We start from the raw sequence: 12,658 nt of genomic DNA, 5'->3' as shown, positions 1-12,658 counted from the left end.
TTTACTGCTCGGCAGGACACTAGTGATGCAGGCAAAAAACGTATATTTCTCCCTTAAGGTGACCTGACCTCAACCCCATCACCAATCCATGGCTTCCTCCCCTTATCAATGCCTGCCACATGTGATCGTTTCCCTGCACTCAGCACATTCCAAGCTTAAATTGCACACACTATATACCTTCCTCCTATAACCATTCACTTCTGGTGTAGACCATCTAAACCTCAGCTCTCCCTCAGTGACATTAATAAGTATATTTCATATTCTCAGAACCCAACAATTGAAATGCCTTTCTTGCTAGCTCTAAACCCAACAATGTAGTAATCAATATTAATGTAGTACTAAAAATAACATTCGGTAGAACAAAAACACATGGGAAAAATACAGGGTCAGTTCCAATACCATATCTACAATGTGCAGATATACTGGAGTGATAGCGGTAGATATATATAGGAGTATGGTGACTAGGCATCAGGATAGTATATGATGATTGTATGTGTGTGTGTAGAGTCAGTATACATGTGTGGTGGATGTTATGTGTGTGAGCAAGTGAAGTGTATGTTTGTTGGAGTGTCAGTGTGCGTGTGTGTAAAGTCCTGTGAGTGTGTAAAGTCCTGTGAGTGTGTAAAGTCCTGTGAGTGTGTAAAGTCCTGTGAGTGTGTAAAGTCCTGTGAGTGTGAATAGAGACGGTACAAAAATAAAATACAAGGGTCAACTCAGATAGTCCATGTAACCATTTTGTTAGCTATTTAGCAGTCTTATAGCTTTGGGCTAGAAGCTGTTCAGGAGGCTGTTGGTGTCAGACTTGATGCATTGGTGCCGCTTGCCATGCAGAAGTAGAAAGAACAGTTTATGGCTTGGCTGTCTGGAGTCTTTAACAAGGGGAGCAACTCAATATTGGGAGTGTTCCTAATGTTTGGTATAGTCAGTGTATGTACCAATCATAATTCGAATCCATTATCGGTAGCAATTCCAACAGAATGGAAGAGCAAAGGGTTAGATAATAAATTGGTTGCAGACCTCATATTTAGGGCTCTTTCAATATATACCGCTGCGTGATAGAAATGTACAGGCCTCAATCCACACCAAAGCAAAGCTCTATAATGGAAGGTCACAATGTTGGAGATTATGATTTAGAAGTAGGCTAACCCAAAGTTACTTAGAACTAACCCAACTTCATACTCTGCATGTTGTAAAAAAAAATCAGACAAATTAGGCAGCCCTGTTGCCTAGATCTTTCCATATGTTGTACAAGGTACGACACTGATGTGGTGATTGAACATTTCGTTCAGTAGAATTTATTGAATGCCGGAAACAGTGAACACAATTGTGAGCACGCATTTCTCTTCTTATTATATATATATATATATATATTTTGTTGTACTTTTTATCTCTTTTTTTCTCCCAAATTGGTAGTTACAGTCTTGTCCCAACTCCCGTATTGATTTGGGAGAGGCAAAGGTCGAGAGTCATGCGTCCTTCGAAACACGACCTGCCAAGCCACACTGCATCTTGACACACTGCTCGCTTAACCCGGAAGCCAGCCGCACCAATGTGTCGGAGGAAACACCGACCTGAAGTCAGCGTGCATGCACCCGGCCACCACAAGAGCACGATGGGACAAGGACATCCGAGCTGGCCAAACAATCCCCTAAATGTAACATTTACAAAGGTATTCAGACCCTTTACTAAGGACTTTGTGGAAGCACTTTTGGCAGTGATTACAGCCTCGAGTTTTCTTGGGTATGATGGTACAAGCTTGGCACACCTGTATTTGGGGAGTTTCTCGCATGCTTCTCTGCAGATCCTCTCAAACTATGATAGGTTGGATGCTGAGCGTTGCTGCACAGCTATTTTATGGTCTTTCCAGAGATGTTTCGATTGGGCTCAAGTCCGGGTTCTGGCTGGTCCACACAAGGACATTCAGAAACTTGTCCCAAAGCCACTCCTGCGCTGTTTTGGCTGTGTGCTTAGGGTTGTTGTCCTGTTGAACCTTCGCCCAAGACTGAAGTCCTGAGCGCTCTGGAGAAGGTTTTCATCAAGGATCTCTCTGTGCTCCATTCCTCTTTCCCTCGATCCTGACTAGTCTCCGCCACTGAAAAACATCCCCACAGCATGATGCTGCCACCACCATGCTTCACCGTAGGGATGCTGCCAGGTTTCCTCCAGATGTTACCCTTTGGCATTCAGGCCAAAGAGTTCAATCTTGGTTTCATCAGACCAGAGAATCTTATTTGGCAAACTCCAATTGGGCTGTCATGTGCCTTTCACTGAGGAGTGGCATCTGTCCGGACACTCTACCATAAAGGCCTGATTCATGGAGTTGGCCAGAGATGGTTGTCCTTCTGGAAGTTTCACCCATCTCCACAGAGGAACTCTAGAGCTCTGTCAGAGTGACCATTGGGTTCATGGTCACCTCCCTGACCAAGGCCCTTCTGCCACTGTTTTTTGGGGGACCTTCAATGTTGCAGACATTTTTGGTACCCTTCCCCAGATCTGTGCCTCGACGCAATCCTGTCTTGGAGTTCTAAGGACAATTCCTTCAACCTCATTGCTTGTTTTTTGCTCTGACATGCACTGCCAACTGTGGGACCTTATATAGACAGGTGTGTGTCATTCCAAATTATGTTCAACCAGTTGAATTTACCACAGGTGGACTCCATTCAAGTTGTAGAAACACCTGAAAGATGATCAATGGAAACAGGATGCACCTGAGCTGAATTTCGAGTCACATGGCAAAAGGTCTGAATACTTATGTAACAGGTATTTCTGTTTTTATTTTCAATGCATTTGCTAAAAATTCTAAAAAACCTTTTTCACTTTTTATTATTGTTTTTTAAAAATGTAATCCATTTTAGAATAAGGCTGTAATGTAACAAAATGTGGTAAAAGTCAGGTAGTCTGAATACTTTCCAAATGCACTGTATGTACATGTTTGGCTACAAATGCTTTACATAATCCAGCTCGAGTTGAAATGATCATTTAAGTAGGGTTAAACAATGCTCACACTGAGGACAGCAGAACGTGTGTATTGGTCACTGTAATGACTTCAGCTAGCTTGGGATCCAACTCTATTGTAACTACGCTCGCTAAACACGGGATCGCCAACTCCATCCCAAGCAGCTCTTTGTGACAGTTTGAGCGAGCAAGCCCAGCCCTAACAAACCTGTCAAATAATCAACTATTCACTGTCTTCAATCTGGACCACGATTACAGTAGTTGAATCAGGTGTGGTAGTACTGGGCTGGAACAAAAGCCTGCACACCTATCTATCCAATTAGAGACCCCTGATCTGAATTCAACAAACTGGTCTCTCTCTCTGTCTGTCTGTCTGTCTGTCTGTCTCTCTCTGTCTGTCTGTCTGTCTGTCTGTCTGTCTGTCTGTCTGTCTGTCTGTCTGTCTGTCTGTCTGTCTGTCTGTCTGTCTGTCTGTTTCAGTCTTTCCTTCTCTCTCTGTTCGCTCTCTCTTATCCCTTGGTCTGTCCCATGGCCCGACCACATAATGACAGGCCTACAGGTCCCTGCCCAACGCGCCCTCTCGCTGTCACCACCCTCCACAGGGGCATAAAAGCCCAACACAGGAGCCATGACACACTAGGAGACGCCATCTAAGCAGAGCAAGGCAGGTCACAGAATTAGCCAGCTTCTTTTCAACAAATCAAGGACATTCAGGACCAGACAACAAGAATTGAAGAGCCAAAAGAATGGACAACCACACGTACAACTACCCGTCCGACTGCACCCCTCTCACCAGCTGCAAGTCGGCCCGCAAGCCGGCGGGTTCCACCGTGGTGAATATGGGTACCGCAGGCAAGAAGCCACCCAGTGACTACCTAGTCTGGTCCCTGTGCAACACCCTGTATGTCAACTTCTGCTGTCTGGGATTCATGGCTCTTATCTACTCAATTAAGGTGAGTTCTTTACAAGCTCTCTGTCTCTCGCTCTTTCCCCAAGTCTCTATTTAAACCTGTCTCACTAATGATTATGTTGTAGCTGTTATATTGTTAGCTAAAATAGAAGCAACACAGAGTAAGGTTGAACAGCCAGCATAAATTGAACACAAATAGTGAGTGTTAAATTACATCCATTTAAAGTCCATGTTTACAGCTGCCATACAGTACTATGTAACTGTAGTAATATCTAGACTCCTGTAAGATACATTTGCTGTCTAAGGCTTCTCCATAAGCCAAACTAGATGAGGGAGTCTGTGTGTCCTGCACCACAGGAATGGGGGATGTGGACTGGGAATGGCACAGTGGCCCAAAATCACTTCCCCTGTAATGAAACAGAGCCCAAATTAGAGATTGGCACCGCCACTGTCAGCCTGACTGAAGAGTTTAAAACTGGTGTAATTGGCATCTTACTAATAGGCAAGTGCTGATGGGAGATTAAAGACTAGCATGGGGGAAGCATGGGTACCATACCAGAGAGAATGTGAATGTACACAGATTTAGGATCAGTTTGCCATCCAATTCCAATTCTAAACATAACTATTTGGGGGAGAGAAACTGACCTAAAATCAGTGTCTAAAGCCAACCTAATTTTTCTCCAAATAAACCAGATATGTTATTAGTGGCCAGATATATGCAAAATGTCTTAGATGAATGTTTTACCAGTACAATTACTAACTTAAGCAGGGTAGACTTCAACCAGTGTATTCGTTGAGAAATACAGGTGTATAAACCTGGTCATAAGACCTACATGGTGGGCCTGTGCAGGTTAAAAAGGAAGGGTATATTACTGGTAACTTTCAAAGTTTACCAGTAAACTACTGGAATTTTGGAAACTTTCAAGGATTTCATGAAATGTAATATGAAATAGGATTATAGAAATAGAATGACAAAAAATAGAATGACATTATCCTAAATGTAACCCATTAAACATAGCGAATATCGTTGGTGTTTCACATGAGGGTTTCAGTATTAAATATTATTTCTATTTTTACACACTTTTATTTTACTATGTCAATATGTCTTTGTTGTATATGCTTTGTCGGCAAACTGGTGGCAGTTGTGAAAAAAGTCAATAGCTGGAAATGTTGCACAAAAACAATTACATTGTTCAATCAATGCTTTTTTCATTCATTTACGCTATTTTCTCTTGAACCATATAGTCTATCCACTTTTTGAACCATGTAGTCTATCCACTAGAAACACATGGACAATATGGACACAGATCTGAATATTAAGAAAAAAATACATATTTTACATGAATATATTACCTGTCATTATTACATACTTTTCATTTGAACCATATCCAGAGATTGAAAAAACATCCTGAGAACTTTCACGATGATAACATTAGAGAACCTACATCAGCGGCCTATCCTCATTTAAGCCCCATCAATAAATCGACTTTCTCGCTCTCTATCTCACGCTCTCTCTCAATTCAATGAAATAAACTTAGGGTAGCATCGACATTGCTTTTAACATTTGCTTCTCTCTCCCGTCCAGGCCAGGGATCAGAAGACCCAGGGGAACTTGCAGCTGGCCCAGGAGTGCTCGGACAAGGCCAAGTGGTACAACATCCTGGCGGCGGGCTGGAACCTGCTGGTGCCCCTGTTGGTGGTGGTGCTGCTGGTGCTGTTGCTGGTTCACCTGGGCACCTCACAGGGCTCCTTCGACTTCTTCGGAGAGGACGGCTTCCAGAGCTTCATGAAACTCTTCAGCAGGTAGAGAGACAGACGTACAGGGTTATATACTCTGCCTGTTAAAGAGTGTTGAAATACACAGAAAAGGCTGTATTACTCGTAGAACTCGGAGCAGGGTTTGAGGATTATTTATGCAGATTTAAACAACGCACTTTTAAAATGTGTTGCATGAAAGTCAATCGTGAGCTGTAGTAGGCTATTGTAAACTTTTTTTGGGAACGGGAATTATGAGCCACCTGTCAATTAAATATTTTATGTTTTTGGGGGCGATTTAGCGTACATTGAAGGCTGGTTAGTGGACAGAAGATATCGAAGAACAGAATGATAGATGTAGAAAATTAAAGGAGAAGATGGTGGATGGAGACTGGTGGATGCTTCCCTAAAAGCCACCCAACAACCACCTGACAACGGACTAATGACCTCTTTACATCATGGGTCACTTTTTTTCCTTTATAAATATTATCAAGACATTAACTAATTGTTGTTCTAATGTACTATTATATTATTATTGCTGTAATTTTTATTGGTAGCTGTATTGTTAGCTAAAGGCTAGTATCATTGTCACTGCATTGGATCTTGACCATTTCTAGACCCCCTTTGTGAAAAACAAATGTGAGAAAGTAAAATAAAAAATGTCACAACTACAGAAGGTTTGTACTACTGAATTGTTTCAGCATTATTTTTCTTTCCCATCAATGGGTTTATTTGCAACATCAAAGGCAGAATTTTGAGGTCAGTAATAAAATAAAAAGAGTGTCTAAATTCAATTGTTGCAAATCGTGCAACATGAAATGGTTGAATTCCGGCCTCGAAGTAATGTTGAGAGTGTGGGTGGGACATATAAGTGATAATGCCCGAGAAGCCGGTGTTTGTTACAATGGGTTACCAAAATATTCAAATAATGATTGACATATTTTCATTAAAAACGTTATTTTGATAAATGTGTTTATATTATTTCATCCTTTTAGTACATAAAAAAAATCTAGGGTTGCTACCAAAGCCTGCTGGTCGTTCGTTTTGTTGGTTTGGTTGCCAGAGACGCGACCCAGTCGTTCAGTCTTTTTGTTCTGTATCTATGGACGCGACCCAGTCGTTCAGTCTTTTTGTTCTGTATCTATGGACGCGACCCAGTCGTTCAGTCTTTTTGTTCTGTATCTATGGACGCGACCCAGTCGTTCAGTCTTTTTGTTCTGTATCTATGGACGCGACCCAGGCGTTCGTTCTAAATGTTCCATAGCCATACTGGCTGGAAACATTATTAGCCCTTGCTTACTAGCTAACCAACTATAGCTAACTTACGGTCACGTCAAACAGTGCAGACAGAATAACATTTGTTTAAGCTGTTTTCTAGTGACATTTATTTGGATGCATCCATAACAATGAGCTAATGAGGCGTGATTTCACCTGGCATAGAAAATGTGCTCACTCGTCAGGGCACTGTTGTTCAGAGGAGCTAGCTGACAACACAGCTAACACAATCACTTCAAACTGAAGCTGGAAAGACTGCAAACAACATGCACTTCATTTCACCTTTTTCAAGTGACAGTTCTTCATATATAACAATAAAAATTATGCCAGCTGATTCATGATTTCGACTGGCTGAGAAACGCTGCCTGCCTCCCTGCCTGCCTTTCTCTCCTTCTCTTCCCGACTCCTGACCTCTACACATGAATGAACTTACTATGGGACAGCTTCGAATTTGAATATTGAAACAATGTTGCAAATGTCAGAGAGACAGACAGTAAGGTTTATACAAATCTCCGCTGTTGAAAACCAAATGTTGGTCTGAAAGAAATGTGAGATAATGTCTAGATGCTTTTTATAGTGGAGATCAAGTTTATAAATTGCCTGGCTGGGCTGATGAGACAGTGGATTGCGCAGTCAGATGGAACAGAGTAAATAGGCATTTTAACATCATAGATTTAGCCGGTGGTAACTTTTGGAATAGACACCAGCTGGAATGCTCTTGTAACCAATCAGCATTCAGGATTATACCCACCTGTTGTATAACAATTCTTATTTTCCTCTCTTGTCAAACTCTTCAGTCTTTCCACAGGTTTGACCCTCTATGGAAGACAACTCTCGACCAAGGATCATACTTGTTTTGGTGGATGAACATACAATGTCTGCGGAAAGTATTCAGACCCCTTGACTTTTTGCACATTTTGTTACTTTACAACCTTATTCTAAAATTGATTAAATCGTTTTTTCCCCCTCATCAACCTACACACCATATCCCATAGTGACAAAGCAAAAACAGGTTTTTAGAAATGTTTTAAATATCACATTCACGTAAGTATTCAGACCCTTTTCTCAGTACTTTGTTGAAGCACCTTTGGCAGCGATTACAGCATCGAGTCTTCTTGGGTATGATGCTATAAGCTTGGCACACCTGTATTTGAGGAATTTCTCTTATTCTTCTCTGCATATCTTCTCAAGCTCTGTCAGGTTGGATGGGGAGCGTTGCTGCACAGCTATTGCGGGTTTAGTGATATGCTTGTGTTCCTGTTGGAGCTAAGAACACAAGCTATTCACTACACCCACAATAACATCTGCTAAATATGTGTATTTAACCAATACAATTTGATTTGATTTGATTGCAGGTCTCTCCAGAGATGTTAGATTGGGTTTAAGTCCGGGCGTTAGCTGGCCCACTCAAGAACATTCAGAGACTTGTCCTGAAGCCAATCCTGCGTTGTCTTGGCTGTATGCTTAGGGTCGTTGTCCTGATGGAAGATGAACCTTTGCCCCAGTCTGAGGTCCTGAGCACTCTGAAGCATGTTTTCATCAAGGATCTCGCTGTACTTTGCTCCGTTCATCTTTGCCTCGATCCTGACTACCCTTTTGCCCAAACTCCTGTCATGTGCCTTTTACTGAGGAGTGGCTTCCGTCTGGCCAGTCTACCATAAAGGCCTGATTGGTGGAGTGCTACAAAGATGGTTGTAGGTTCTCCCATCTCCACAAAGGAACTCTAGAGCTCTGTCAGAGTGACCATTTGGTTCTTGGTCACTGTGGTCTTGTAGCTCAGTTGGTAGAGCATGGCGCTTGTAACGCCAGGGTAGTGGGTTCGATCCCCGGGACCACCCATACGTAGAATGTATGCACACATGACTGTAAGTCGCTTTGGATAAAAGCGTCTGCTAAATGGCATATATTATTATTATTATTACCTCCCTGACCAAGGCCCTACTCCCCCGATTGCTCAGTTTGGCCGGGCAGCCAGCGCTAGGAAGAGTCTAGGTGGTTCCAAACTTCTTCCATTTAAGAATGATGGAGGCCACTGTGTTCTTGGGGACCTTCAATGCTGCAAAAATGTTTTGGTACCCTTCCTTAGATCTGTGCCTCAACATAATCCCGTCTTGGAGCTCTAAAGACAATTCCTTCGACCTAATGGCTTGGTTTTTTTCTCTGACATGCTCTGTCAACCGTGGGACCTTATATAGACAGGTGTCTACCTATCCAGATCATGTCCAATCAATTGAATTTACCACAGGTGGACTCCAATCAAGTTTTAGAAACATCTCAAGGATGATCAACAGGATGCACCTGTTTCCATTTTGAGTCTCATAACAAAGGGTCTGAATACTCACGTAAATAAGGTATTTCTGATGTTTTTTTAAATGATACATTTGCAAACATGAAAATGGGGTATTGTTATGGGGTATTGTTTGTAGATTGTTGAGGGGAAACAATATTGTATCCATTTTAAAATAAGGCTGTAACTTGAAGGGGTCTGAATCATTTCCGAAGGCACTGTTAAGCTCCTTTTTCAGAAGTTTTCCGGAAAAGAGCAGGGCCCGGTTTCCCAAAAGCATCTTAAGGAGCATCGTTAAATCTCCGAGCTGTTTCCCAAAACCATCTTTGCTAAAGTTGCACTTGAAAACAAACGCCTGTATTTACCGGCTGCCTCAGACCACTTGTAAAACAGCTAAGTGCGTCATTAGATGCTATTTTGCCCTTCCGCGTCACTTTATACACGGAAGATCTCTGCTAAACACAGAATCAAGATGTTTATCTGTCTCTCTGTGACATCCAAAATTCCAAAATGAAGTTGGCTATAAATACAAAGTTGCCAATGTTTTTGAAATTGTTACAAACCGAGGATAAAAAATATTCTTCAAATGAAGACTGAGATGACTGCATTATAAGATAAATACAGTATTGGCTACATTTCAGTCATATAAATCAATTTCATGTTAACTCAATCGAGTTCAATTTTGCTAATTGTAGGCTAGTCTGTCATTTTTGCCTCATTATATTTCATGATATGTAACAACGTGTGCGCAATGATGTGACAAATCTTAATTTATTGCATTTTTATAGGGTAATTATAGGGTAGGCCTAATGTATAAGCATTAGATTCAGATGATGTGACAAATCTTAATTTAGGGCATTTTATGAGGTAAATCTAGAAGCTGATCCGTCGTCAGTGTTGCAGAATAATTACAACGTACTTAAGGAAAGATTTGAATGGAGTAGGTTCGATTCGAGAGTAGAGTTGCTTTTCTGTCCATCCTATCAGTACCGACATGTTCCTCGACGACGCACATATGCCGTGTGGCTACACTAAACTACTTTCAAAATCACAACATCGCTGAGCCTCTCACCTGAAACGACCATCTTTCCTGTCGTTTTTTCTGTTTATCCAATGTAGTGGACACTAAATGATGTTTCACAGACAGGGGTCACACACTACAAGAGTCTTCAGCTGGTTGTGAGGTTCCTCTATACCACGCTGTCTCGTGAAAACAATTACGTGATGATGTGATTAGATTGTTAACGCAGCTGGAACGAGCTGTGGCTCAAAGCAGCCTCGTAAACATTTTCAGTCAGACATTCACACTTGCCATAGGCCTACAGAGTTGAAATATCTAGCCAATACATTTTGAATTGAATGACATTGCTTGTGAACTTCAGAGCTAAAATGCAAAAAGGCTCCTTAACAGCTTCTACCCCCAAGCCATGCTGAAGACTGTTGAACAGTTAATCAAATGGCTTCTCAGACTATTTGCATTAGCCCCCTTATTTTGTTTGTATTTATTATTATTTTTGGCACTGACTCTCTTGCTCAGGATCGATGTACACTCACTGGACTCTAACCACACATTCACACATTCTACACTGACATTTCAACACACAAACACACACACACACACACACACACACACACACACACACACACACACACACACACACACACACACACACACACACACACACACACACACACACACACACACACACACACACACACACACACACACACACACACAAACATGCACATGGATGCCACACACACACATTCCTTCACTTCACACTCGTCACATACGCTGCTGCTACTCTCTGTTTATTATCTATGCATAGTCACTCTACCCCTACCTACATGTACATATTACCTCAATTACCTCGACTAACCCGTACCCCTGCACATTTACTCAGTACCTGTACCCCTTGTATATAGCCTCGTTATTGTTAATTAATTGTGTTACTATTTGTTCTTTAGTTTATTTAGCAAATTTTTCTTACTTTAATTTAAAAAAAACTTGCTTTGTTGGTTAAGGGCTCAAAAGTACACATTTCACAGTAAGGTCTACACCTTTTGTATTCGGCGCATATGGCAAATATAATTTCATTTGATCCGATCTGAGAGCTCTAAAGATTTGTCGCTTTGGTTAAAGGCAAGTACTAGTCCCGTTTTTGAAATGCATATTAGTAGTAGTCATCGCTCCTGCTAAAGAGTTTACACCAATGATTGTATCTACACATTCTGTGTGATGCTGTACGTCATAATCTTTGGCTTCTTCTCTGGCAAGCTCTCATTGGATATTGCTTTTCAGCATTCTCAAAACGTGTCATTACACACCTCATAGTTCAAGAGCATTGCAGATTTTGTGCTGTCAAAAACGGGATTTAGTAGCCCTCAGATTGCTTCTTGGACCCGCTCACATTAAACGAGCATCGTGATGGCGGTAACGACATGGGGATTTTGTCTCCGGTCGCAAAAACTTGTCTGGGACAGCTAAAGCAGGGCCAAAATCATGTAGTGTACACCGGCTTTAGCGAACATTCTCTCTGCAAACGCAAGCGACATTCGGCCGTTGTTGGAATGATGCATCGTTAAAATACTCTTAAGCCAAAATTATATCGGTAAACTGGGCCGAGGCTGATCCCTCTGGTCACCTACTGTATCCGAGAAGGCCAGGAACTGTATGTAATATGGACCCTCAAACCATTCCAGAGGGGATCAACTTCATTTGATTTAGGCTTAAAAGGCTAAGGATGATTTTGAGGCGGGTCATTGACGGTACAGCTAAAACAATAAACTGGTGTATTTTATTTTACTTCTCCGAAGTTATCCCGCCTTTAATCCTCCTCCAGTGCTGCTGTCTATATGTGGATCATGTCATTTGGAACATGCTGGCTGTGTAAATACACCCTTAACTACAGAGGGATGCATAAGCAGACCACTACACAGGGAGGAGCAGTCTGCTATCAAGAGGCCTACAGTACCATTATATGGACCGAGCATGCCCTCTCAATGATCACTCTGCCTATTGAATTAATGAGCTCTTCTAAAGGAACCTTGAGTCCATGTCAGAAGAACTTACTTTTTCCTTCAATTAAGTTATATTTTTAAACTTAACTCAAAACTCCACCTAATTTACACGATAGTTTGATCTATGGAACAAAGTCAAGTCCAGGGCAATGCTTTGAGTTTATGATGCAAAGTCCACATGCTGTCGCTGTTTCTGTTCCAAACGCAAGTTTGGTAGCCTTGTCGGTCATATTCACACAATTCTAATTCTCTTTCTGTTGTCACATTCATTCATGTGCCGATTTGACCATAGAATTACGTGTAGAATCACGACTCCCAATATGTCATGATTTCCCCCCCCCCCAAATCTCACTCTGTCGAAGGTCTGTAGACATGTCTCTGTCCATCCAACATGTAACAGAGGTAAAACCGAAGTACAGTAAACACTTGAGCCTAGCTCTTTCCTTTTAGATCCT

The 12,658-nt window shown here is 41.7% G+C and overlaps 1 protein-coding gene across 2 annotated transcripts; it reads left to right on the top strand.

Moving 5' to 3' along the window:
- The first annotated feature begins 3,575 nt into the window (after nucleotides 1-3,575).
- Nucleotides 3,576-6,293, top strand: ifitm5 (interferon induced transmembrane protein 5). Of its 2 annotated transcripts, XM_035790219.2 has the most exons (3): nucleotides 3,578-3,908; nucleotides 5,451-5,668; nucleotides 5,923-6,293. In XM_035790219.2, exons 1-3 carry the CDS (start codon nucleotides 3,702-3,704, stop codon nucleotides 5,930-5,932), a joined length of 435 nt encoding a protein of 144 aa, XP_035646112.1. In that variant the 5' UTR covers nucleotides 3,578-3,701; the 3' UTR covers nucleotides 5,933-6,293. The 2 variants fall into 2 exon arrangements, with proteins under 2 accessions (XP_035646113.1, XP_035646112.1); XM_035790220.2 differs by having other exon boundaries at nucleotides 3,576-3,908; nucleotides 5,451-6,293.
- Nucleotides 6,294-12,658: the final 6,365 nt, after the last annotated feature.

This window comes from Oncorhynchus keta, chromosome 17 (assembly GCF_023373465.1).
Source record: "Oncorhynchus keta strain PuntledgeMale-10-30-2019 chromosome 17, Oket_V2, whole genome shotgun sequence".
Lineage (NCBI taxonomy): Eukaryota > Metazoa > Chordata > Actinopteri > Salmoniformes > Salmonidae > Oncorhynchus > Oncorhynchus keta.
The sequence above is the reverse complement of the archived record's forward strand: the minus strand, read 5'-3'. Positions and strand labels throughout refer to the sequence as shown.

Coding starts and splice junctions, on each gene's coding strand:
- ifitm5 (XM_035790219.2), top strand. CDS start 3,702: ATGGACAACCACACGTACAACTACCCGTCCGACTGCACCCCTCTCACC. Junction 3,909..5,450: donor CTCTTATCTACTCAATTAAG/GTGAGTTCTTTA, acceptor TCTCCCGTCCAG/GCCAGGGATCAGAAGACCCA.